Genomic DNA, 24,364 nt, shown 5'->3' with positions numbered 1-24,364 from the left:
TGGCAAGACATTAAACGAGCGGCTCGTGCTCAAAAACCCTCCAACGCAGCCGACTTAAAACAATTCGGCGAAGAAGAGTTGGCCACAATTCCTCCACAGGGAAGTAAGAGACTCAACGCAAGTCATCGCAAATGTTCGACTGCAGCTGTTTCTGCCAAGGGTGGCACGAGTTATTAGGTTTAGGGGGCGATTACCTTTTCACATGGCTGATACAGGTCTTAAATAAGTCTTTATCTTCAGTAAATGGTCAGATGATCAGCTCAAAGCAGCACTTTGTGTTTAATCATGTCTTTATCTTGGGAGTTGGATGACCTGAAACATTTATATGTGAAAAATTTGCAAGGGAAGAAATCAGAAGAGGGGCGAATACTTTTTCTCAGGACCTTCTCTGTACATAATGAGTTAACTTACTTTCAGTCAATCAACAAAATATGACGATTAAGTTTAAGTGACACTTTTTAAATCTCACAAATGGGGAAATTCCACCTCCACATTTAACCCATCCGTGAAGTGAAACACCACATACACACTACTGAACACACACACTAGGGGGCAGTGAGCACACTGAGCGGTGGGCAGCCCTAGCCACGGCGCCCGCTGAGCAGTTGGGGGTTAGGTGTCTTGCTCAAGGACACCTCAGTCATGGACTGTCGGTGCAGGGGATCGAACCAGTGACCTTCTGGTCACAGGGCCAGTTCCCTAACCTCCAGCTCACGACTGCCCTTTTTTTTTTTTTTTTTTAAATTGACCTGGGACCAAACTTTTTTAATTGACCTGGGACCAAACTTTTGGTCATACATACATACAGTCTGGGAATTAGACCTTGAATCTCCAAGCTGGTATTTTTGACATGGTCTCAAAATGGCATTGGCTTATTATATTGTGCCGATATTTCATGAAGAACAGACCAACAGAAAAATTCAAGACATGGACATTAAAAGAATGGATTTTTGCTTCTCCTGTAAAAGGTACTGTACTAAAAGGTGTTCTGTACTATTTATACTACTTTGTTCTGACATCTATATACACTACAACAATAATAATAATAATAATAATAATAATAATAATAATAATAATACTTTGGTTTATTCTTTTACTATATATGTAAAAGTTATACACTTTCCATGTTTCTTAAAACAGAATGCCAACAATAAAAAAGTAATCAAATGAAAATCAATGAAATGTCAAACACAAATTTGTTATCGGTTAAAGGCTTAGAATGAGCTTTGAATGACAGTTAGTACCAGATCACCACAACTGCTAAGGGTTAGACGAGGACAAATAATCATGAACATGGATATTCAATACCAGTAAATGAAAAAGCACATAACCCCCCACTGGTCCAATCTGGCCCAATCTCAAAGCTCACATATTCTGCAGCATCATATTACAACACATTCTTGAGAGATACTCAAGGCCGGTGTGAGGTATGTTTGCTGGTGGGTGAGCGAACGTCGAGTAGCTTCAGTCCATCTCTTCTTTGTTCTACAAACAATGAATCTTGAAAAAAGCAAGTGTGTTTGTTGAACCTAAAAGGCCGCAAATTTAGAGAAGTTTACACTGGACCCAGCCTTTTCATCTTCCCTAGGAGGTTATGGGTTATGCCCTGTGAGCACGGTCATGTAGGGAGATCAAAAGATCAGAGAGTGCGCACAGTGTGTGTGTTTCGGGAGGCTGCAGATAATGCTATTTGTTTTGCTTATATGGCACAGATTACAAAGAGCTTGGGCACTGTTCACAAACTAGAAGGAAAAGTGGAACTGATGAACTGCAAAACCAAAGAAACTGCAAACTCTGCAGGCCCAGAATCGCAGAACCTCAAGCCCGAACTCAAATTAAAGTCAAATAACATGCAAAATTTGGGTTAAAACAAATACATCACTCACAGCAGTGACGATATGTTTCTAATTCCCAGCCATTACAGTGCAGAGAAGGAACTTTTTCTAAAGGCAGGGAGAAAATAAACTCACTCGGGGTTGTGAGAAGTCCCTCGAGTGGGTCCAGAGTGCTCTGTGCATTTGATAAGATCATATGATAAAGCCAAGAGTCTGAGTTAATGGCTTTTTCCCTCTTTTCTCACCATGGATACGGCCTGGGTGGCCTGTCTGTCCTTTCAGCTCTCCTTTTGAATCCTCCTGCGTTTAGAGTGTGAACTCGGTTTACAGTGAGGGCAAACATGGCAGGGATGGTTAACCTTTCATGTGCCAGGGCAGCACACGTTACAATGTATCCAAGATATTTAGGAAGCCTAAGCATGAGCGAACAGCTTCATAAAGCCGCACGGTGTAGGATTTGGAGATTTGGACACCACTCTGATGGAAACGTTTGGAGAACTGAACCCTCGCTTGATGAATCAAAACATCGGACCAGCCTTGTGTCTGTCAGACTTCATTTGCGTGCACAGTATGCAGACATTACATGTCCAGCCCTCTGGACACTGGGGAGGGCCACGTTTATACAGGCCCAGGCACATAGCTGCCCTTGGACCATTGCCAAGTAGGTAGTACAGAAGCAACAGCTGTTTATAGTCTATATATAGACAGCCAGGAACAACTGTTCAGAATGTCCTACTGTCCTCAGGTACAGAAATAATAGCAGATTCCTTCAATTCGTAAGTGCAGGTAAGACGCCGAGAAACATTTTGTAATGGGTCGTTCTTTAGGCCACTTCCCCAAGCAGAAGAATCTGATGACTGTGAGTGCGTTGAAAGTGTATTCAAAGAGAACTCAGTCAAAACTTGAACATCTGAGGATGTTCTTGCCCCCATCTGGGTAAGCACCCTACACTATACCAATAAGGGTCCTTGGGCAAGACTCCTAACGCCACCTTAGCCTACCTATGTATAATGATCAAATTGTAAGTCGCTCTGGATCAGCTCTGGATAGCGCAGACTCAATTAAACTCTTCAACTCCTTGAGACCACCGGTGGTTCCAAAACGCACTTCGTCATATTCTTCATAACTTTCATATTTCATAAGGTACACTCAAAAGTGGGTGTCCTATGAGAGCTGTAACTGTCTTCTTTCCAGTCAAATAGACGGGTAATGCAGTTTTAAACCCTTACAATCAAAGAAGCTGAACTTAAGTTTGTTTGATTTTTTATCTATAAACAGATTAAGATTAAGTGACCCTTATTAGTCCCACAATGGGGAAATTTGACCTCCGCATTTAACCCATCCGTGAGCACACACACACACTAGGGGGCGGTGAGCACACTTGTCCGGAGCGGTGGGCAGCCCAATCCGCAGCGCCCGGGGAGCAGTTGGGGGTTAGGTGTCTTGCTCAAGGACACCTCAGTCACGTGCTGTCGGCTCTGGGGATCGAACCGGCGACCTTCCGGTCATGAGGCTGGTTCCCTAACCTCCATCCCATGACTGCCCCGTGGCGTCTCTTCAGTGATCTGCTTATTAAAAATTATTTTTATAAAATGACACAAAGAGCCTCTAAGATTTTTGCCTTTTCAGCAGCAAATTGTAAGCATATAGCAACATGTGTAGATCATAAAACACACGTTCTGTTAATCTGATAATGGTCAAGTAAATTCAGATGGACAAACCAAAATATACCGTGGAGAATAAAAGGTTAAAGATGGCTATGCTCTAAAGTAGCAGGGAAAAAAAGGATGACAGAAAAATGACAACACATCGTATTGTGCTATATAAAGGCATTAACAGAGCCCAGATCAGGTTTCTTACTCTTATAAGATCGACACTGGTCAAGATTTTGAAAAAAGCCTTTCTATTCAGTAATGTACGCATGCAGGGAAATTCTGGACACACTAGGATAGATAATTATGATAAATGTGTCGCTTACAAACAAAAACCTGAATTTCAGCTTGAAAGATCATCTCTGAAACTGAGTGGGTAACACAAGGTGAAATATTTGTCCGAACTCAACAGTTCATGTTTATTCACATCAGGTTTCGCTGGGTTCGGAGATCATTTCTCAAATATTTATCAGACCTGGGTCGGGCTCAAATTTCAAACTCCCACCTTTAATAATGGACTCATGTATGTCGCTTTAGTTTTTCAGCCTGTGTTTATCCCTGTTTCAGTTTGATCGCACTTCATTCTTCCTCCTTACTCTTCAATCGTGGAACGCTAGAGACAGTTATGTTTTGGCACCGTGGTCCATTAAGCTGTATCTGATCAAACTTTTGGGATTCACTGACTTAATAAAAGTGAAAATTTTGTATAGATGATCTTTTAATCAGACAATAGTTGTCACTGTAGCTATACATTAACAAGTGCTCTCATCAGGAATGTGGAGGCTACCTTAATTCCCTCTTCTCCCATCACTGCCTCCCTTAATCATTCCTTCCCTCCCCATCACCTTCTCTCAGTCATTCCCTCCCTCACTCAGTCCCTCACTCTAATCTATCTGAGGTCAGAGACTGTCTGCCCGCTGTTATGTTATAGGGCCTTTAATGTGAACGGAGCCGAAATGAAGGACGATGACGTCCTGGTAAGAACCTGCGCATGTGTGTCACGTCTTCCCAGATGTCACTCACCTTGGAGGCTGACACGGAGCTGTGCGGTGATCCATCCCGGGACGCGCTCACCGAGGGCCCTGGGGCTCTTTCCCTGTCTACGCAAGATCAAAGAAAAGGAAAATAAATAACATGGGATGCAGGAGGAAAAAAAAAGGATGAGACAGCAGAAATAACATTCGCTAACAATGCTGCTTTGGTTTGAACACGCATCAAAAATCCTCCAGAACAGCCGTGTCTAGGGTCATCGCTGACTCAGTGGGTGCCATAAACGTTTGCACGTGTTGAGGCGGATGCTGCTGTGCCCGAGGGCCGCAGAAGCAGATGGTTCTCTCCGTGATGAGCAGAGAACTGTCCTCCAGGCACACGTAGACCTGGATCCTGGCGCTTCAGCACATAAGTCACTCCATAGCTAACAAACTAGACTTTTAGAAGAGCGTTTCAAGAATTTAGGAGATTATGATCTAGAATCAGTCTAAAGGACACGGTCAACATCCTTCAGCCTTGTTTTACAGAAACAAACGCATGCTTTACATTTTTGTTGTTACTCTCGTCACAGAAACAAACAGGAAATTTCACAAACGCAGAACCTGGTGACAGAGGATGTACGTCAATATAACGGAAATGTCAATCAAATGTAAATTTAATTAAAGCACTGCATTTTTTATTTTGTTTTTTAATTAAACAGTTGAATAACTGCACTTTACCTGCACTGCACTGCTGCTGTTAGAACAACACTGTTTACATCTATTACTGCACAGAACACTGTTTACTGTTTACATCTGTTTACATCTGTTTACATCTGTTACTTGATGCACTGCTCAACATATCTGCACATACGCAGGTGTAACTTTAATTTTATTTCAACTTTGCACATACTGTACACTTTTACTTGTACTTTTTACTACTGTTTTTAGAGTTATTCTTATCTCCCTTTTTATTCTATTAAGATTATATTAAGATTATATATGGTGAATGGAGGAGCAGCAAAGTAAGAATTTCATTGTACAGTGCAGCTGCCTGCTCTGCTGTACACACGACAATAAAACTCTTGAATCTTGAATTTTTTTTTTGGGGGGGGGTTAGAGTTAGGGTTAGGTTTTCTGCAGTTAAGTGATACTTTTTGATCCCACAAACGGGGAAATTCCACCTCTGCATTTAACCCATCCGTGAAGTGAAACACCACATACACACTAGTGAACACACACACACTAGGGGGCAGTGAGCACACTTGCCCGGAGCGGTGGGCAGCCCTATCCACGGTGCCTGGTGAGCAATTGGGGGTTAGGTGTCTTGCTCAAGGACACCTCAGTCACGTGCTGTCGGCTCTGGGGATCGAACCGGCGACCTTCCGGTCACAGGGCCAGTTCCCAAACCTCCAGCCCACGACTTGAACTGGTCTATGGCCTACATTCACTGTATCTAGCAATAGGCACCCTTGAAAGCGCATCATTGAAAGTATCAGTGTTCATCTTAAAATGTGAGGCAACAATCATCCCACTGATGTAGACGCAACAAAATTATACACACTTTTATTTTAAAGTCAGGAGTGAAATGAAAATGGCCCTGGCTGCCATAATGTAGCACCCACAACAACTAAGAAGCAACAACAGCAGGTACTGTAATTAGATTCTATATTTGACTCCTTAACACAATAATTTCTACAATCCTTGACCAAACAAATGGCCGATTAGTAACGCTCTCTCTCTGGTTACTGTGACTGATGTGTGACCTTTCAGATACACGGAACGTCTCCAAAGGAAAAGTGTGCATGTTCATGTGAGTGTTGATTTGGATGCACTAATTCAATATTAGACGTTAAACTTTCACATAACCGGCACTAAATGATGCCATTATACTGGCATCAGAATTAGTCTTAGACGTGTAATTTTCCCCCAAACATTATAAACCAATCACTGCTAGGACATGCGGCACTTACCAGCACTTCTGCTCGGGCCATACGGCTCTTCAAACCCTAAAAGAAACACAAGAAAATCAACTGTTTGTGTCTCCTTGATCAAAAAATAAATAAAATAAAATAAAAATAAAGTTTCCAAAGATTTTAGCATGATGCATTCCTGATGTACTCTTACAGTGATCACAACATCCAAGCCATGCTCTGGATTGTTCCTGTGACCCCAACACTGGCATGCACAATATTGATCACTCTTGACTGTCCGTGAGCAGGGATTCATATCAAGTAAGGAACAAAGGAATTTTATAAATGCTCCTTCTGAAAGGGGAAACTGAGGTTACAGCCAACTGTTGTTCGATTCTTCTTTTCTGGGTAAGAGCACTCAAGAAACACAGCACTCATATTAAAAACAGCCCAATCATTGACGTCAGTCATGCAGATCTACTGTCAACAATGGAGCTTAGTATCACTGAGAAAGCGGTCATGCACTGTGATGGTGTAAGAGAGGTAGCGGACCAGGAGAACTCAATTACTGCCCCCAAAAATGAAACCGAGCGCCTGGACCCCAGCTGGCTTTTGCTTTGGGACTACTTAAGAAGAGTTGTAATACAAGAGAATTTGACTAGGAGGCATTAGCCTAAAATGGTGTGTGGGTAGGAGAGGGGGGGTCTCTGGGTTTGAAGTAATTTGGACTGTTATGTAAGATTAAGATTAAGATTAAGTGATACTGTTTTGATCCCACAACCGGGGAAATTCCATCTCCGCATTTAACCCATCCATGCAAGTGAAACACCACATACACACTAGTGAACACACACACTAGGGGGCAGTGAGCACACTTGCCCGGAGCGGTGGGCAGCGCCCTCCACGGCGCCCGGGGAGCAATTGGGGGTTAGGCATCTTGCTCAAGGACACCTCAGTCATGGACTGTCGGCGCTGGGGATCGAACCGGCAACCTTCCGGTCACAGGGCCAGATCCCTAACCTCCAGCCCACGACTGCCCCCTAATGATATGTAATTGATAAAAATGATTTATATAAATATTGCCTAAGAATAACGGCAAAATAAAGCAAAAAAGCAAAGACCTTTGTGGGTCAATAACACAAAGAACAGAGAAAAAAAGAATTTTATTCAGTATCTGGCATACGGGGTTGTCCTAAATTCAGCTAAACGGGCGTAATTTTACTCTATTTATGATGAAACATGCAGTTGGTCGGTGTTCTACACGCACTGACAACATCCACGATATGTTCAGAAAAGCATACTGAACTGCATTGTGGTGAAATTTATCACAATAACGACATATACGGTCATATCGCCCAGCCCTAATCTTACCCCGCACATTTAGATTTAGAGATGTTTGCTAATAAATAGCAAAAAAAAAACATGGCTTGCATGATAAAATGGTCTGAATGCCCTGAAACAACTAAAACCAAGCAAATCAAACCACAGCTTTTAGGTTTAGGAGGGGTAAACGAGTCCATCCCTAGCATATAGAACCATATGGAAAGCTGAGTGTCTTGCTTGTGTTATTCTTTATTTTACACACAAAAGGGAAAAAACATCACAGGTGCAATTTAAGCGCTTTGGATTCGGTCGTCTCATCTCTTCAAGGCTCGACTTTCCTCAATTGAAAATGTGATATTTCTACATTTCAATGGGCTGCAAAAATACCTTTCTGCATCTTTCATCAAAGCATGAAGGATATTTAACAGCTGTATGTATTCAGTTGCAGTAGTTCCAGACATCACACAGGCATGTGCTGCTATTTACGGTGGTGCAACATCGTTTGGAGCCCAACCAACTCCGTCTGTTCCGCTGCAAAACCTCAAACGCCTGTTTAACCTTAATGAGTCTAGGGTTTGAAAACCTGTTAGATTTTTTTAAGCCCAGGTTATGATGCTTCATCAGGTCCAATGCAACACAGCAAAGTGCACCACACACTGACCCCCTGCACAGTCTTTGGTCTGAGTGCAGGGAAATCCCCACCACTGAGCACTCTCCTTCGGAAAGACTGGATGGCTATGAGGAAAATCCATACCTGCAAACAGCAGGAGCACAACATACTCAAACACTGATGAGCAGGTCTGAACAAAAATAAAACAGCCTTCGCTTTCATTCCGCTCCATTGAGTCAGTCCGGCAAATATCTTTTTCACAGGTGAACAATGAACAGGTCTGTAAATCAAGCCCCCCCACACACACACACACCCCCCCTCAGCCAGGAAAAACAGCAAAAAGTGCTCCAAAAAGAAAAGTCGCTGCCGTCCAGTTTTGCTATATTTTGTATGTGGTTTGTGGCTATTCAACTGGCCCACGACGACCAATCCACTTTCCAGGAAACTGTTCATCTAGGAATGCTCGGACCTGACACCCATAACGTGGTGGTGCACCATCTTGCTGGAAAAACTCAGGGAACGTGCCAGCTTCCAAAGTAGATTGGTCGTCGTGGGCCAGTTGAATGGTCCCCAAGGTCTCCCGATCTGACCCCCTTAGACCTTTATCTTTGGGGTCATCTGAAGGCAGTTGTCTGTGCTGTGAAGATATGAGATGTACTGGAAGCCTGTGCTGGCATTCCTTCTGCTATCAGTGTGTGAAGAGTGGGAGAAGAAGGCTGCGTTGACAATCCAACACAATGGGCAGCACTCTGAACACGTTTTATGTGGTCAGAAACGTGTAAATAACTCATGAAAGAATAAAGTGACATTAAAACCAAGCACACCGCTGTTTCTCTTGTGAAATTCTCAGTAAGTCTGATGAGTCACACGACCCTCTTCCCATCGAAAAAACTAAAGTTGGATCCAAAACGGCCGCCATGGTCACCACCCATCTTGAAAAGTTTTCCCCCTCCCATAAACTAAAGTGCCACAAACAGGAAGTGAATATCACCAACAATTCCCGTTTTATTTGGGTGTATCCATATAAATGTCCAACCCTGTACTTAATGGTTCACAGTATATCTACAGTAGGAGTGGGGACTCCAGTCCCGGAGGCCGGGAACACTGTGGAACCCCACAGTTTGGTGATTTTCCTGCTTATGCACCCTTGATCAGTGTTCCTTGGTTAATTGCCTGCTTTAGCTGATGTGTTAGAGCAGGGAAATCACCAAGGCGCACTGGACTCCCGACCCTGATCCGTCAGTCGTGTGTAGACTACAATCAAATCAGTACTGAAGACAGTGGTGTGGCGGGGGATTCCACTGGCAGAAACAGGCACTCTCATCGTGAGCACATCTGATAAACACAAGCTGCTAACAAAGTCAGAAAATTCCCCCGCTAGTCGGAAGTGTCCCGTTTGTCTTTTTATGAAACACCAGCCTAAGAAAAACTGTAATGGCATGAGATTCTACATGTTTTCTCACAAGGCTGCTATGAGCTGCTCTACAGCTACCAAGAAGGGATTAACACCAACTGTACATACAACTAAACCACCACCTCATCACCAGGAATGGCAGGATACTCTTTAGATCCATCTATAAGAGCAGGAAGAGGAGTCAGATCCTACTTTTTCCCTGAGGAGGCTGGTACTGGTGGGTCTTGCCCCTGTCGGGGGAGTAGCTACGGCTGCTGATGCTGGATCCAGAGCGGCTGTGAGGGGAAGGGGGGACATCCCGCCTGACAGGGGAGCGGTCCCGCACTGGGGGAAAGGGTGCTTTACGGCGTAGACCTTCTCTCTCCTCCCTGCAGATGAGACACAGAGACAGACAGATAAAAATCCAATACTTGGCAGGATTGAACTGCACCTAAAACAATATAAATACACCACTAACTGCCTACAGAAATGAGAGGTTCATAAGTTAAATGGGTAAGTGGGAATACTAGATGCTAGAACTAAATTTTCCGGAAAAAAAAAAAGAAAATTACAGGCAGGCAAAATATTACCAACCAATCACATGTCTCACCTGCCCTTTCCACTCCCATATAACAGTAAGAAACACATCACAGCACAGAAGAAAAATGAGTCAGGATTTCTCACACGCAATGACTTTAAAACTGCAGCCCAGTCCAGTCAGACACCAGCACTGCGTGAGCTGTTAAACTCATTATTTAAGACTCAAATCTTGACATGGGCAACACATTTGAAGTTTTCAATGGAAACCCAGGACTTTCCAGCCCCGGAGTGAGTTGGGGTGGAATAATCTAGATGGCAAAGAATGCTGTATGCATTGCAGTCTCTTTCACTCAGTGCGTTCAGGGTCCCTGAACACTGCACTTATTGTGTCCCAAAATGTGGTCCTGGGCAATATCATGGGATAAACATGGTATTAACATTTTATAATACGCTGCTCGGGACCATTAAAAAAAACCATACAAACAATATACTGAAGTGTATAACGCACGTCTGACATGGGTCATCTACATACCCACGGTCCAGGTTCATAATGGCCTGTATTAGTGTGTCATCTCCTTGGTCAGGACCCAGAGCTGACAGGGATCTGGGAGCAGGGTAAGAGCCCTGGACTCGAGCGCTGGGAGGGGGACCCACTCGACTACTGCCTCTGTAAGAGGGAGGAGAAAAGCAAAAGCTTAAAAATCACAGGTAAAATAAAAATCACATTACACCATTTTTCTCTCACTCCAAATGTAGCCGGTCAGTCAACATACTTTTGTCCAGTCTCAGAGGTCACATTATTGAGATTACTCAATTACATGTGCAACGCTAATTAGTGGCTATAAGCTTCCATCACATATTCCATTCCATCAGCTACATTAAACCTCGCAGCTCCAGTACAGAACTGAGGAAGCTTCTGAGACCAAACAAGTCTTGACTGATTACAGTGGAAAGTTTGCTTTAACTTGTTTTCTGGACTTTCGTCTGCTCCCTTTAGGGGTCGCCACAGCGGATCATCTGCCTCCATCTTGCCCTATCCACTGCCTCCTCTACTTTCACACCAACCATCTCCATGTCCACCTTCACTACATCCATAAACCTTCTCTGAGGTCTACCTCTTCTCCTTCTACCCGGCAGCTCCATCTCCAACATTCTTTGCCCAATATCTCCACTATTCCTCCTCAACACATGTCCAAACCATCTCAACCTGGCCTCTCTGGCTTTATCTCCAAACTGCTCCACCTTCACCGTCCCTCTGATCTGCTCATTTCTAATCTTGTCCAGCCTGGTCACTCCCAACGAAAATCTCAGCATCTTCATCTCCGCCACCTCCAGCTCAGCCTCCTGTCTTTTAGACAGAGCCACAGTCTCCAAACCAGACATCATAGCAGGACGCACTGCTGTCTTGTAGATCTTCCCTTTCACTCTTGCTGCTATCCTTCTATCACACATCACCCCTGACACCAGTCTCCACCCACTCCATCCTGCCGGCACCCTATTCCTATCAATTACCTATCACAATTTAACCACTCAGTGACAGATATATATTGTATACCGTATATATTGCAGTGTTTGTTGTTTTTTTTTTTAGTAAGAACATCAAGGAATGAAACCAGCAGCACATTAAACTGTCCTGTTACTGTGTTCTTTCAGAATCTCCTACCAAGCCAAATCACAGAAATAACAAACTGGCCTCTTGTCCTGTATTTCTCACAAGTTAAGAGGGGGCTAAATGGGCCCCTTCAATAGTCTCCTTCACACAGCTTGTTTAGAGACCTCATGCCCCTTTCCTTAAGGGGTCAATGGTGCAGGCTGCTGTACTTAAGGACCATTAGACAGGACGGAGGGAAGGCCACGTGTATCTTCTACCTCCCAGCAGGGAGACAGTTTGATGGATTTTCTTCTAGTCAAACCCCTGACACGGGGAACACACCAGACGTTGTAACAAATCTTCAAAAGGAAGCGTAAGCACAGAGCAAGTGAGCTGCTCAAGCTCAGCCCATAAAGAGAAACCTCCAGGTTTACTTTCACACCTCCCTTTCACGCCTCGCTCCTGCGGAAGAGGCCGTAAGTGTTCACTCTCAAACTTAACTCCACTCACTCTTCACAGACAATATGCAAAACGGGAATCTTCAGCCAGAATACTGAGGCACTGTGGTTGATTGACAGTTATCAGTTCATATCAGCCCAGTCTGGAAAAACGTGTCAACGTTCGTTCACTTAAAACTATGGGTCCTTTAAGGCTAAGCATAGAGGTCACCGATATCACCTGACCTGTTTTGGAGCAGTCTATTAAGCTGTGAAGCTGTGGGTTTCAGTCAGTTACTTATCAGCATTATTACTGTATCATATCTCTGCTATGGACAATAACACCTTAACACTAAGCCACTTCAAAGAACAACAGCACAGAGTCACTCAAATCACTTTAAACGTATACTGTCTATATGTCTTGTGTATATAGTGTCTATATTTTGTGTATATTTAACATATCTTTTTTTTTTTTATTTATATATCTTACTTCACTTATTTACTCTCTGTAGAGTGATGATCTGACCTCACCACAAGCCTTTCAATGCAGAAATGTCCTGACATGCGCAAATGACACTTGAAACCATTAGTATTTACATTATTCCAGCATTTTCTGCTGGTATCGGTCCGAGACTGTTAGAAGGTATCAGGATCACTCATCTCTGGTGACCACTGCCTTGTAACGAGAACGTTAATGGAAAGGATTTTTTATCCCCCCACACTGCGGGAGCAACCCACCTCATTTAAGACTTAGCGTGTTTGTGTTAGTCACGCCAGAGGCTACACATCCTGCCTGTAAACTCCAGTTTGGTTTAAGCCACACAAAGAGCCACGGCCTCGTAAAAACAGCGCTGAGGAGCCCGCGTCCACGTCCTTCATTAACGCACATCTGCGCAAGGCGCAATAAAGGCCAGAGTTTACACTGCCCTCGGCCTGCTTTCCCTGTTTGCTCCCTCTGGTCGTGCCGCTTATACGACCCACCGTACAGGTCTGGGGTACAGGGGTGGGGTACAGGGGTGGGGAACGAATTAAAGGCACCTGGTCTGGATGACCTCGGCATGAACTCTTAGCCATCTCTTTTGCACACGCACACACAAACGACAAAAAAAGGCCACTCATAGTGACCTCACAAAACTTTAATGACCCTGATTTTTGTTTGAAGTGTACATGACCCCGTCTGCCCCAGACCGACAGAGCAAATTACCACATGTCTGTCTTTACTGCCAATATTATGCCTAGAAAAAAAAAGCCTTTCAAAAAAAAACCTTCAGTTCTAAAACTGCAATGAGCAACCAAGAGGTAATAATCACTGAGCCAAATATGAGACAGTGTTGAAGGTTTATAGCAAGAATTGCACGCCCCCAACAGTGTGCAAAACACACAGACTTAAACTAAGCACTTATTTTTATAAGAATGAAGGGCAAATAAGGATTAGTATGCAGGCGGCCCACAGCAAAGATCGCCTACAGCATGACTAAAATGATTAACAGACCGCGTGCATTAGGAGATTCATTCCCAAGTCCACAGCTTCTTCTGGTGACTCCAGTGCCACCCGGTGGCAGAACGTGGTTCTTCAATATTCCTGCTGAGCTACTGCAAGCATGTGCAACACTCGACAGGACAACCGACTAATGGCTTCGTTTTTCAGCTGTGCACCTCAGTGACACAAAACGATGTTGTTCTTCCCTCAGAAGGGCTTTTCTGACCCGCTGCTGATCCTGACAACCAGTGAACCTCGACTGCAAGCACTTTATTCCCTCCATGCTCTTCTAAGAGAGGCATGTTACTGCAGATTTCAGAGCACAATTTCTATTTATTAGCTGGGGAAAATATAATCATCCATCCATCCATCCATTTTCTAAGCCGCTTCTCCCTCAGGTTTGTGGGGGGGTGGGGGGGTATGGGTGCTGGAGCCTATCCCAGCGGTTATTGGGCGGAAGGCAGGGTCACAGGGCAGATAGACAGACACAATCACTTACACTCACACCTGGGGACAATGTAACATGTCCAATTGGCCTGACTGCATGTCTTTGGACTGTGGGAGGAAACCGGAGAACCCGGAGGGAACCCACACAGACACGGGGAGAACATACTGACTCCACACAGAGAGGACCCCGGTCACCCGGCCGGGGAATCAAACCCAGGCCCTCCTCGCTGTGAGGCGACAGCGCTACCCACCACGCCACCGTGACGCCCTAATCACAAAACATTTAATGTAAAATATGAAAAATGTACCATAAATTTAGCACAAGCCACGTTTTATGTTCCTCAATATGTGAAATGTAGCAAATGTGCTTTAAAGTGCAGAAGTGTGCCATCTTTTATTTCTGGTTAATATAACAATAAGAAAGAGCGGCTAGTTAAAAACTATACCAAAAGAATAAAAAAACAGCAGTTTTGTTGCCAAACAGGTGTTCACTGTGTTTGTAATCCTATAGTAAGAGTTGTAGAAGTCTGACTCTATTAAAGCTCGTTTCATTAGAGACACGCTGATATGTGAAGTGTGGGATGACGCCGGTACATGAATAATTCTACCAAACTGGTTCAGAGTTAAAACCACGTTTTGGACTTTTAACTGGCTTGGAATTCAGACTAAAATCATTTAGCCTAGAATGACCCTGTACGACTTGGATGACCTCATACGACCCCGAGTGACCTATGGTTAAAATAAACAGATCATTTTTAGTGACAGTTCCAGCAGAACTCCAAAATGTTATCTAGGACATGAGCAGCAAACAGCTTTGAACAGTTAACTATACAATTTTTATTCAAATTTGGTAATGGATGGATACCAATACCATCCCAACACCACATCATTTGACCTAGAGTTTTAGTACATTGTGAGAACATGGGGGCAGTCGTGGGCTGGAGGTTAGGGATCCAGCCTCGTGACCGGAAGGTCACCAGTTTGATCCCCAGAGCCGACAGCGCATGACTGAGGTGTCCTTGAGCAAGACACCTAACCCCCAACTGCTCCCTGGGCACTGCGGATTGGGCTGCCCACCGCTCCGGGCAAGTGTGCTCACTGCCCCCTAGCGTGTGTGTTCACTAGTGTGTATTATGGGTTAAATGCAGAGGTGGAATTTCCCCGTTGAGGGACTAATAAGGGTCATTTAATCTTAATAAGTCGCAGGCTTCGCCAAACGTACATCAGGAGTCACTAAAGAACAAGATGTCTAAAATCGCACAGTGTAAATTAATATTACAGAGTTGAATAGAGTTATAGATGCACCTCACTCGCCTAGAATCACCTGAAATGTTCTGCCTTTTTAGAGGACAATAAATACATCAACAAATATTAGCTTGAAATATTGAGCAAATCTAAACATCTGTCCAACAATAATATTTTCTAAAGCAAACTGCTGATACCAAAATGACTGACACTGTTATGCATCCCTACATTTCAGCCTAGTAGTAAAACAAATAAATATCACGTTGGATCAGCTTTGGCTGAGCTTAAGGTTTTACTACTGGTGCCAAAAAAAATGTGGCATAGTGCTTGAGCATCATCACAGCGCTAACGGCTGCAATGGCTCCATATCTCGTTACAGAGCTTTGGTTTTTAACGCTTTACGAAGATCTAGCCAATCTAAGAAACAGCAGGTATGAGTAAAACTACTAAACACAAAAGGACTCTCCTTTCAGCAGACATGACAGCAGTGTTTCTCTCACAGGGCAAATGGGCCCAGGTTAAACCCCCTAATGCAAAGCAAAGCTGAAGAGAGAGAAAAAAAAGAGGGAATTTAATTACGGGAGATCGAGAGGGGGAACCTGGAAGGGCAAGAGAGAGATAAAGAGAAAGCCACAATGAATCTCCCTGAACTAACTCTTCAGCCGCAGCAACTCTCTCCAAGTGCATTCCCTTGAGAGCAGAGCCAAAAAACGAAGCACTTGCATTAGCTTGATTTGTGCTTCCTGTTAGGTTAAGATGTGTGTGTTAACATTTCTCTCTTTATGACCGAGACACATGCACACACACACACACACGCACACACGCACAGTCAGGAGGTCAAATCACACACATCTCATATGTATAACATATAGAAATACCTATGAGTAATGATAATGGTCTACATTTAATTCATATATAAATATATATATGTAACAACTATACCCCATGAACACACAGCCACACACACACACACACACACACAATACTAGTTTCACTATACAAGTCAGGACATGCTTTGTCAATATTCAAAGTGGAACAATTAACACATGCTCTACAAAGAACACATTCAAACATCTAAATTTCTATTTAATTGCTGATTTTATTATTTTGGAACAACTAAAACAAAATATAAAATGTGCCACGACGGCCAAATTTTACATAGAGAGAAATCAAGAGTAGCTGTGCAATAAAACGTACAGACAATCGAACTTATTTTCAACTAGAAAAACAACAAAATGTGTCATTTAACCAGCGGTGCCCAAACTTTTGCACGCGACTGTGTAAACAGGTATTCAAGCAAGTATTTACACTTCCATTGGCTGATGTGGTGCTGCCACCTGCTGACAAAAGTGCTTAAATGACTTTAAAAAGCTCAGGACACACAAGAAAACCCTGAAATAAGCCAGACAAGCAAAGATTTCTTCATAAAATCCTCAGAAAAATGTTTATAAGCTCATTTTCTGCTTAGGTCCACATGCAGACATTCAGGCTTACTGACAGTAGAGACAGACACATCACAGCCTTGGAAGGTTAAGCTCACATGACAAAGTACAGCATGTTAATACCTGAAATCCACTTGGCGTCCGGAATGAGGCTCCTCTCTGGGCCCTCTGTAATATGGGTAGTCATCCTGCTGGGACATATACAGATTTAAGTTACACAAGGACATACACACGAGTTAAATATGTAAATATCTAAGTGAGATGCGTGATGTGGTTATCTACACTATACTGCCAAATGTATTGTCACCCATCAAATCACTGAATTCAGGTGTTCCAGTCACTTCCGTGGCCACAGGTGTATAAAGCCGAGGCCCTAGGCCTGCAGACTGCTTCTACAGACATTAGTGAAAGAATGGGTCACTCTCAGGAGGTCAGTGAATTCCAGCGTGGTGCCATGATCGGACGCCACCTGTGCAGCAAGTCCAGTCGTGAAATTTCCTCACTACTAAATATTCCACAGTCCACTGTCAGTGGGATTATAACAAAGTGGAAGCGATTGGGAACGACAGCAACTCAGCCACGAAGTGGTCGGCCACATAAAATGACAGAGCGGTCAGCGGATGCTGAGGGGCATAGAGAGCAGAGGTCACCAACTTTCTGCAGAGTCAATCACTACAGACCTCCAAACTTCAGATCAGCTCAAGAACAGCGTAGAGAGCTTCATGGAATGGGTTTCCATGGCCGAGCAGCTGCATCCAAGCCTTACATCACCAAGCGCAATGCAAAGCGTGGAATGCAGTGGAGTAAAGCGCCGCCACTGGACTCTAGAGCAGTGGAGACGTGTTCTCTGGAGTGACCAATCACGCTTCTCCGTCTGGAAATCCGATGGACGAGTCTGGGTTTGGCGGTTGCCAGGAGACAGTACTTGTCTGACTGCATTGTGCCGAGTGTAAAGTTTGGTGGAGGGGGGATCATGGTGTGGGGTTGTTTTTCCATAAAGATGTGGATGAGCCAGTTTGGTGTGGAAGAACTTGACTGGCCTGCACAGAGTCCTGACCTCAACCCGACAGAACACCTCTGGGATGAATTAGAGCGGAGACTGTGAGCCAGGCCTTCTCGTCCAACATCAGTGTCTGACCTCACAAATGCGCTTCTGGAAGAACGGTCAAAAATTCCCATAAACACACTCCTAACCCTTGTGGAACGCCTTCCCAGAAGAGTTGAAGCTGTTATAGCTGCAAAGGATGGGCTGACATCATATTAAACCCTATGGATTAAGAATGGGACGTCACTCAGTTCATATGCGTGTGAAGCCAGACGACCGAATACTTTTGCCAGTATTTTCTGCGGTAACATTTCTATAATCACTCAAGGGTTAATTTGTGCACTGGTTCAAACAGTTTCCATTTAATATTCGCTAGATGAAAACTAGCTGCAGCAATTTAGGTGGTTTAATTGTTGGGGCTTCTGCACTTACCCTCCGACCAGGTGGGCCACCTCTAGGTTCATTACTAAATGAATGATGGCTGTCTCCATGATAACCCCTCTGATCTTCACCATGGTAGTTTCGGGGAGCACCATTTGGGTAAAAGCGAGGGCCATCAAAGCTTCGACCATAATCGTCATCAGGACGTCCAAAACTGGGTCTTCTTTCCCCACCAACTCCTCTTTGATATGGGGCCTGAAAAAGACAAATTAAAAAGGCTAGAATCAAAAAGGGAATTCCACCAATATTTCAAAAATCTGCATAATGAACAGAGGAGGACGAAGTACACAAACCATGTACCTGAGTTAAAGTCGAGACCCCCAAGGTAAAATATTCCTCCAGTAAAAGTAGAAGTTCCTCCCTTTAGACCTCCACTTGAGTAAAAGTACTAAAGTATTTCCCTTCAAATGTACTTAAGTATAAAGTAAAAGTACTAAAAGAGTAATTCTGGCTCTGATGTCCTGTTATCATTTTTATAACCAGACTGGCTTCATGAACTCATTTCAGGTGAAAGTCCTCCAGCGTCTCTCTTGGTAAACCAGTCTTTTAATAGAACGTCATTAATTAGTGACGCTGACGTCTATTAAAATGATCAGAAGCACAAAACACTGAAGGTAAACAGTTTCCATCAGGGAGAACCGAGTGGCTCTGAAATCACTTTTTACACACAAGCAAAGTTTCAGTTTCAGATTTATTTACAACTTAGTTCCAAGTTTAAGTTGAATAAAAACTGGCTTTAAACTCAGGATCACAGATGAGCTCCTTTACTATGTTGATCTGTAGGCGTCTGTTCATAAACATAAACCAGCCCAAACTCATTTACTATAAAATGAAATGGTGTTTGTAGAAATTCAGAAAAAAGCCGCGTCAGTCTCGACTGCATATGTGGACATATTTCTATATTGAGCTCTATTTACACAAAGTTAGGTTAGTTCATCATTTATGTTGAACAGACTCTCCCAAAGTTTTACGCTGCTGCGCTGACGTTGAACCGCGTGCTGCACTGGGTCGGTATGACCAACAGGTCAAAACCAGCTCTAAACAAAGTGACCGCTGGGCCCTGATTGGTCCTCTGGCTTTGCGCTTCTTTCGTTTTGACATGTTACGTTTTTATACACACAGAAACCAAAAGGAACGACAGATTTCTCAAAATGTAGGAGGAAAAAGTCGGATATTAGACTCTGAAATGTAGTGGAGTGAAAGGAAAAAGTCGCCCAGTAATGGAAAAACTTAAGTACAGATACAGAAAAAATACTTAAGTACAGAAACTAATTACATTTACTCAGTTACTCAGATACTGTCCACCAGTGATAATGAAATACTTAAGATGCAAGTTATCCAGAGTGATTTAATGTAAAATAATTCCATTCTAGGACATACCCTGCCTGTACAAGTAACACTAGAGAAAGCTCTTATATTAAAACTTCTACACGGTCCGATGCCCTGATGCCCAGGACATTGACTTACAACAAAGTGTCGACCAAAAACATATTTTTTTTATTCATTAAATGGTGGAGTAGTACCCAAAGAAAAGTCTTCTAAATTCTCACGTTTTCACTGTTGTACAATTATCAACACTACATATAAAAACTCCGATGATGTGTAGGTTCACTGGCGATTTTCAATAGTAAATAAAATGGTAAATAAAATTGTGACTCCTGGTTCCTATCACCACCACTCTAAAGACGTCGGTACACTACACCCCATCGTGAATTATTTCACATCAAACCACAACTGAACTACTCGAACTGTTTTAAATATTCGTGAAATTTCCTTTTAATGCCTTTCAAGTCCTTCAAGTCAAAAAGAGGTGCATGCAAAGACACTTACATGAATGAAGAGAAATACAACCCCATTTTCAAAAAAAAGCTGGGATGCTGTGCAAAGTGTAAATAAAATCAAAATGCAATGCAATTAAACTCCATATTTCATTGAAAATAGTACAAAGACAACACATCAAACGAGACATTTTATCGCTATTTTTGGTGAAAATAGAAATCTATAATATAAAATATAATATAAAAATATAAAATCTAATCTCTTATCTTCTTTTGATCTTAATCTCTTATCATTTAAACCTCAAGTTTTATTTTTATCTATTTTTATCTTTTATTCACTGTTATTTTAAATTTTCGTTTAATTGAAAATTATTAAATGTAGTTATTATTTTCTTTGTCATGTCAATCCCTGTTTTTGTAAACGCTCGGCTACATTGAAAATGAGGGTTGCCCTCAATGTACTTCCGAGTCAAAATAAAGGTCGATTGATTGATTGATTGATTGATTGATTGATTGATAAATGCCCATTTTGAATTTGATGCCATTCCAAAAAAGTTGGGACAACAAAAGGCTGGTAACGTTGTGGGGGGCACGAAAGAAACACCTGGTGACGGACTGATAAAAGGTTAGTAAAAGGCTGATTCAGAAGGAAAGATGAGGAGGGGTCACCACTCTGTGAAAGACTGCATGACCAAAAAGTGCAACAACTCAAGAAGAACGTTTCTCAACATAAAACAGCAAAGATCTTTTTCTTTTCATCGTCTACGGTAGATAATATCATTAAAAGCTTCAGAGAATCAGGAGAAATCTCTGTATGAAAAGGCCAAAAACCAGCTTGTTATCAGTGCTCAGTTCCAAAGCCCGTATTCCTGATGATACAGGGGGGCATTAATGCCCAATGTATGGGTGACCGGCACATCTGTAACGGCACCATTAATGCTGAATGATATATACATGGTTTGGCAACATATGCTGCCATCCATACAGCATCTTTTTCAGAGAAGGCCTTGATTATTTCATCAAGACGATGTAAAACCACATTCTGCGTTTATTCCAACAGCTTCTTCTTCTTCTTCTTTTGGCTGCTCCCTTTAGGGGTCGCCACAGCGGATCATCTGCCTCCATCTTGCCCTATCCACTGCCTCCTCTACTTTCACACCAACCATCTCCATGTCCACCTTCACTACATCCATAAACCTTCTCTGAGGTCTACCTCTTCTCCTTCTGCCCGGCAGCTCCATCTCCAACATTCTTTGCCCAATATATCCACTATTCCTCCTCAACACATGTCCAAACCATCTCAACCTGGCCTCTCTGGCTTTATCTCCAAACTGCTCCACCTTCACCGTCCCTCTGATCTGCTCATTTCTAATCTTGTCCATCCTGGTCACTCCCAACGGAAATCTCAGCATCTTCATCTCCGCCACCTCCAGCTCAGCCTTCTGTCTTTTAGACAGAGCCACAGTCTCCAAACCGTACATCAACAGCATTGCTCCATATTAAAAGAGTCCAAGTGCTTTGGAATGTGTTGTTGGCACTGAATTTAAAACGGGCATATAGATTTCACGGATTTCTCTGTTTCAACATCTGATATAACGTCTTTGTAGTATTTTCCTCTAAAAATGCGTTTTACATGAAATGCATATCATTCTATTTTAGTTTTATTCTCTGCACAGCGTCCCAACTTTTTTGGAAATGGGGTTGTATATAATCATGGAAGCTGGAAGCACCATAAAAGTTCTTACAGCTCTTTCTGGATGGAAACGTTCCTCATACATATCTCGGATGTTCCTATCTCTCCTGAACGCCACTAGAAGAAAGAAAAAAATAAATAAAAACACAAAATAATGAATGCCGCAGTATCTCCCTGCTAAATGTTTACACACTCACAAGAAAATTCATGACAGAATGGGGCTTTTATGGTTAGACAGCAGGACGTAACAACTCTCTGAGAAAGCAGGAATATTGTAAAGATACAGGAATGCTGAATGCAGAAAAGTGATCACAAAGCATTAAAATGTAATGCAATTCAGGTTAATAATAAGTAGAATTAAATAGAATTAAGATAAAAATATTCCACCTACTTGCTTTTGTTGGGAAATGGTCTTCAGCTCTATGATGTTGGTTACCTGAAAAAGAACAAAGATTTAGCACCAAAAATCTTCAATTAAGTAATTTAATTAATTTGGTTGAAGTGTCTCTAGTACAGATGGAGATACATACTTTTTCTGACTTTTGAGACTTTGTCTTAGAAAAGACGGCTTGAAAAGAAAAACATTATATTTCCAAAAGTATTCGCTCGTCTGGCTTCACACGCATATTAACTTCAGTAACATCTCATTCTTAATCCATAGGGTTTAATATGATGTCAGCCCACCCTTTGCAGCTATAACAGCTTCAGCTCTTCTGGGAAGGCTTTCCACAAGGGTTAGGAGTGTGTTTATGGGAATTGTTGACCGTTCTTCCAGAAGCACATTTGTGAGGTCGGACGCTGATGTTGGACGAGAAGGCCTGGCTCACAGTCTCCACTCTAATTCATCCCAAAGGTGTTCTATGGCGTTGAGGTCAGGACTCTGTGCAGGCCAGTCAAGTTCTTCCACACCAAACTGGCTCATCCACGTCTTTATGGACCTGCTTTGTGCAGTGGTGCGCAGTCATGTTGGAACAGGAAGGGGCCGTCCCCAAACTGTTCCCACAAAATAGGGAGCATGAAATTGTCCAAAGTCTCTTGGTGCTGAAGCTTTTAGAGTTCCTTTCACTGGAACTAAGGGGCCGAGCCCAACTGCTGAAAAACAACCCCACGCCATGATCCCCCCTCCACCAAACTTTACACTCAGCACAATGCAGTCAGACAAGTACCGTCTCCTGGCAACCGCCAAACCCAGACCTGTCCATCCACCTGTCCATGGCCGACCACTTCGTTGCTGAGTTGCTGTCGTTCCCGATCACTTCCACTTTGTTATAATCCCACTGACAGTGGACTGTGGAATATTTAGTAGTGAGGAAATTTCACGACTGGACTTGCTGCACAGGTGGCGTCCGATCACGGTACCACGCTGGAATTCACTGATCTCCTGAGAGCGACCCATTCTTTCACTAATGTCTGTAGAAGCAGTCTGCAGGCCGAGGGGCTCGGCTTTATACACCTGTGGCCATGGAAGTGACTGGAACACCTGAACTCAGTGATTTGATGGGTCTTATCTTTAGTATTTATCACCAGTACTTCAAAATTATGAAAAATGAGAAGATGCTTACACTCTAAGTTCATTTCATGAATATATTCATGACGTGCAGATTTTCCCAACTTCTCCACAGTTCTATCCTTGAGATGTAAACAATGTCATCCAAAGTGGTTTTGATATGAACTATTTCACAGTTCAAACTTACTGAGTCTGATTTCTTTACAGCGGTGGTGAAAGGAACCAGTAGTCACAACATCTACAAAACAAATATAGCCATTTTATTTAATATCCAAAACACCAGTGAACTAACACATGCCTTCGGAGTTTTTATAGAATGTTATATAATTGAAAAGTAGCGCTGAATCAGGAAAAAATGCATTTTTAAAACATTATTTGGCCTCGGAGCATGTTTTGGGTCAAAATCTCTCTCCAAACTATTGCAAAACAATGTTTCAGACGTAATCCAGTGCATGTGTCTGTTTTTTTTTTTGAAGAAATATGTCCTTTAATCACGTTTAACAAAAGTTTTGTAATAATCATTAACTTAGAAATTATTAAAGATAGAGTTATGAGCACAAAATAGAGATAAACAGACCAATTTGCCGGAAGAGCAGGCCTAACACTTTCATGTATGGAGCGGAGAGAGAGCTTCCACTCCAGAAGCAGGTAGTGTAGGCCATGAAAGAGATCTTTGATGGTAGGGGCACCTGAGAAACGCTGCACATTCAGCGAGAACAAGCCGGACGCTAGTGAGCGAAATAGACAAGAGCCGGTAGAAACTGGCCCATCAGTCAAAGTTAATGAGGAGAGCACCCAAGACTTGGTCAGGGTGACCTAGGGTGCCAGGATGAGTTGTGGGGGGGTGATAACCTCACCCAAGAGTGGTATAAAGTGTATGGGTTTTGGATTGTCTGTACATTTAGGTTTCCGGGCGCTATTCTGTCACATCAGAACTAATAAACGAACCGAACCTGCGGCTGAAGTTTGGTTTTTCATCCGACTTTGACTTTTTTCCCAAAGATTCTTCACTTTTCTTTAACTT

The 24,364-nt window shown here is 42.9% G+C and overlaps 1 protein-coding gene across 2 annotated transcripts in view; it reads right to left on the bottom strand.

Moving 5' to 3' along the window:
* The window catches only part of pphln1 (periphilin 1), a 38,349-nt gene that overhangs the window by 12,150 nt on the left and 1,835 nt on the right, over positions 1 to 24,364 (bottom strand). Inside the window, exons 2-9 of one of the 2 annotated variants that reach the window (XM_017717809.2) lie at positions 22,225 to 22,269; positions 21,886 to 21,950; positions 18,354 to 18,557; positions 17,000 to 17,067; positions 10,767 to 10,901; positions 9,908 to 10,083; positions 6,429 to 6,464; positions 4,511 to 4,587 (exon numbers count right to left, since the gene is read on the bottom strand). In XM_017717809.2, the coding sequence (XP_017573298.1) occupies positions 4,511 to 4,587; positions 6,429 to 6,464; positions 9,908 to 10,083; positions 10,767 to 10,901; positions 17,000 to 17,067; positions 18,354 to 18,557; positions 21,886 to 21,950; position 22,225 (762 nt within the window). In that variant the 5' untranslated portion in view covers positions 22,226 to 22,269. The remainder of the gene's footprint in view (positions 1 to 4,510; positions 4,588 to 6,428; positions 6,465 to 9,907; positions 10,084 to 10,766; positions 10,902 to 16,999; positions 17,068 to 18,353; positions 18,558 to 21,885; positions 21,951 to 22,224; positions 22,270 to 24,364) is intronic. The other variant, XM_017717810.2, reaches the window with a different exon arrangement.

The sequence above is a fragment of the Pygocentrus nattereri genome, chromosome 11 (assembly GCF_015220715.1).
Source record: "Pygocentrus nattereri isolate fPygNat1 chromosome 11, fPygNat1.pri, whole genome shotgun sequence".
NCBI classification, from domain to species: domain Eukaryota; kingdom Metazoa; phylum Chordata; class Actinopteri; order Characiformes; family Serrasalmidae; genus Pygocentrus; species Pygocentrus nattereri.
The sequence above is the reverse complement of the archived record's forward strand: the minus strand, read 5'-3'. Positions and strand labels throughout refer to the sequence as shown.